We start from the raw sequence: 3,389 nt of genomic DNA on the forward strand, positions 1-3,389 counted from the left end.
TACAATTGCCTTCTAATGAAGTTGTATGTTGAATAGAAATTGGGATAACAGAGAAATACGCTAACAACTGTTTATGGACCAGTGAAATATTACTGGCATTGATCACAGCAAATTTCAAACACTTTTTATTGTGTTTCAGGTGGATTCAAAACGATAAGTTTCATTGTAATTAGATTCGACTGTATTTTTTTAAAAACCTGGTTAAACAATGCTACCAGCATTCTTGTAATGAACAGTATTTGTTGAACAAATTATGAATAATTCTGAAATCTTTCTCCTCTTTTATTCCAGAGTTCACTTGTTTCGAGATGATTCTTTGTAAATGAACATCCAGTAGAGGCCCAGTGGCAGAGTCAGAGCAGATATGCACTTACCCAAAATGCATATATCTCGGGTCTTCCAGATCTACGGCATCATGGCCTCTGTGTTAATGATTCTACTGATCATAGTTTATTGGGATAATGTGGGAACAGCCCATTTGTACTTGCACACCGCTATCTCAAAGATTCAGGCCACACATCTTCGTTCCATGACAAAGCTAAACCATGACCAGCTAAATTCCAAAAAGACAGTCGAAGAAAGAATGCCGAGTTCTGAAGCTGATATTCAGAATGATCTTGAATTAACGTACGTGGAAAACAAAAATAGATACCAGGGAGAAGGGGAGTCCCATGAGATGGAACAAACCTTCAATGCAATATCTGTACCCAGCCTTGAGAAATTCCAAGGCTTTAACTTGGGAATCAATGCTCCAAAAAGTAAGAGTGAGTTAGAATGGATACAGAATGAGAGGAAACAGAAAATTAAAGATGTTTGCGCAGACTCCAGTATCATGTTCTCAGGGAAAAATAGGAGTTTTGAAGATATTCCAAACAATGAATTGAACCATCTAATTGTGGATGACCGGCATGGGATTATTTACTGTTTTGTTCCCAAAGTGGCCTGCTCAAATTGGAAGCGGATCATGATAGTATTAAGTGCACGTATTACAAAGCAAGGAACTCCATATCATGATCCACTTGAGATCCCTATGGGTGTTGTGCATTCCCTCCCCAACCATTACACCTTATACAATTTCAGGAAGCGCTATGGAGAATTCTCAAAACACGTCATGAATATCAAACTGAAAAAGTACACCAAATTTCTTTTTGTACGTGAACCTTTTGTAAGACTAATTTCAGCATTCCGCAACAAGTTTGAAAAGAAGAATCAATTTTTTTACCATGCCTATGCAAGGGGAATGCTCAAATTGTATGCTAATTATTCGGACCCACCACCATCTGTCGATGAGGCTTTCTCTGCAGGAATCAAGCCCACCTTTAGTAACTTCATTCAGTATTTGTTGGACTCTGGGATGAAAGATAGGCCTTTTGATGACCATTGGCGACAGATACATAGACTCTGTCACCCATGTCAAATAAATTATGACTTTATTGGAAAACTTGAAAGTTTGGATGAGGATGCCAGTTATCTACTTAAGTTGCTGAATGTGGAAAAGCTTGTTCAGTTTCCACCCAGTTTACAGAACCGGACAGATAGCAACTGGGAAGAGGACTGGTTTTCAAAAATTCCACTGGCTTGGAGGAAAAAGCTGTATGAACTTTACAAGCATGATTTTCTTGTCTTTGGTTATCCCAAACCGACAAATTTATTATCTGACTGATCTCAAAGACGCACGAAAAGCCTGAAAGAAAATGGATATTCAGTCAACGCCTCGTGTGCAACTCCTTGATAGACCCCATCTTGCCAAAACAAATGTTGGAAGTATAGTGACACAACATGGGAATTTGTTCCCCATCCCCATGTACTAATCTTAAACTGTAAAAATAATATTTTTATATTGGCGAGTAAAGGATTTTGAGCAGGTGACCTTGTCAATGGATGGACTTGATAACCTGCTGGAAGTCCACCCTGATAACCCACTTTCTGATTTTTATGTTCCATATAGGTTAAACTGATAGGCAGTGGAATGCAATCACTGGTATTTAACAATGAAATGTTCCTTACAATGACATAATTATGATATTTTGAACGATTGAATGTTGATAACTCCATAGCAATCAGTGAAAAATCGGAAGCAATTTTACTTGTGTTCTTTGAAGTTTAAACAAGAAGTGTATAGTATTGGTTATTGGAATCAGTCTCAGGCTTGATACTAGAAGAAAGGGCTTGGCTTTATCAATACCTGCTAACTGCTGTGATATTGATTTTAAGTATAATTTCCTGCTTCATATTTCCTGGCTTTAAAAGTCCAGACTTGGGATCACCTATTCAATTGATTTGCTTGCTTTTCTTTGTACTCATTTCAATCTTGAAGATGTCCTGCATAATAGGTTTTGGCCCATCACCTGGGCTTCTCATTCTTTTTTTGAAACTAGACTAGCCTAATACTGCACACGCCTTCTGATTTCTGTAATTCAATCTGGTATAACAACTTCAAAGTAATTTCCCTTGGGCAAGTTGAGTCAATGATGAAGAATTCTTACTTGAATTGAAATATCCCTCTGATCAGACTGCTAGAGTGCAATATTGGGTTAATACTAAACATAACCCTACTACTATTACAGGCAAATTGTAACTTTAATTTCATTTTATTTCTACTAAGCATAAGGGCTACAATCAATGACGCTTGTCGCCATTGTGCTTGGAAAAGTGTCAAAGCAAATCATGTGCCTTGTATTCCCCCACTGCAGCAAATATGTTTTGCACATAATTCAGCAAGTGTCAAATTTTAGTTAGTAAGTTGAGCTACTGACCCTAGTCAATAAAGCCACATAGAAATGTGTCAAAATATTGATTAACGGTAAATATTATACAAATATTATTTTATACATTCAAGGGATAAAGCAATATATTTTGTTTTGAGAGTTACAGATGTGTCTTGTTTATTAATTCAGGAGATTTTTGCAAATTTTGCGCAGCCGAAGAGATTATTGATAAAGAAAAAACTAGGGGATTATTTTCTGTACTAAATCAACTTGCCTTTTTTCAAAAAAAACTCTTACTTTAAAAGATGTTTTCAACAAGAATAACTTTAACCTCATTGAAATCTGATATTTTGGATCTCTGTTCCTCTCCCATTAACTACATAATGACTGCTTTAATTTTAATGGGGATTGACTGGCCCTTTGGAGCAGACGAAAATGTTCATCTGTGGAAAAGTTTTTGCTGGTCTTGAAGCATCAGCTGCCATTAAATCAGTGGAGCTCTTCCAGAATGCACACATTAAAATTCAGGCTTCTGCAACACTCCTTATTTGGGTTCACTGCCAAAAGGCAGGTTCTCTAAGCAAAACTCCCACCTGCTATGATCGAAAACTTCATATGTGTGCAGTATATTATACAGTGTTTTACAGTATTAATAACTATAATATTTTGACCATATTAAGG

At 36.6% G+C, this 3,389-nt stretch overlaps 1 protein-coding gene across 1 annotated transcript; it reads left to right on the forward strand.

The window, feature by feature from the left end:
• Window positions 1-364: 364 nt before the first annotated feature.
• Window positions 365-1,663, forward strand: LOC137383644 (carbohydrate sulfotransferase 12-like). Its single transcript, XM_068056799.1, has one exon. The coding sequence runs from the start codon at window positions 365-367 to the stop codon at window positions 1,661-1,663; it is 1,299 nt and encodes a 432-aa protein (XP_067912900.1).
• Window positions 1,664-3,389: the final 1,726 nt, after the last annotated feature.

The sequence above is a fragment of the Heterodontus francisci genome, chromosome 24, assembly GCF_036365525.1.
Source record: "Heterodontus francisci isolate sHetFra1 chromosome 24, sHetFra1.hap1, whole genome shotgun sequence".
NCBI classification, from domain to species: domain Eukaryota; kingdom Metazoa; phylum Chordata; class Chondrichthyes; order Heterodontiformes; family Heterodontidae; genus Heterodontus; species Heterodontus francisci.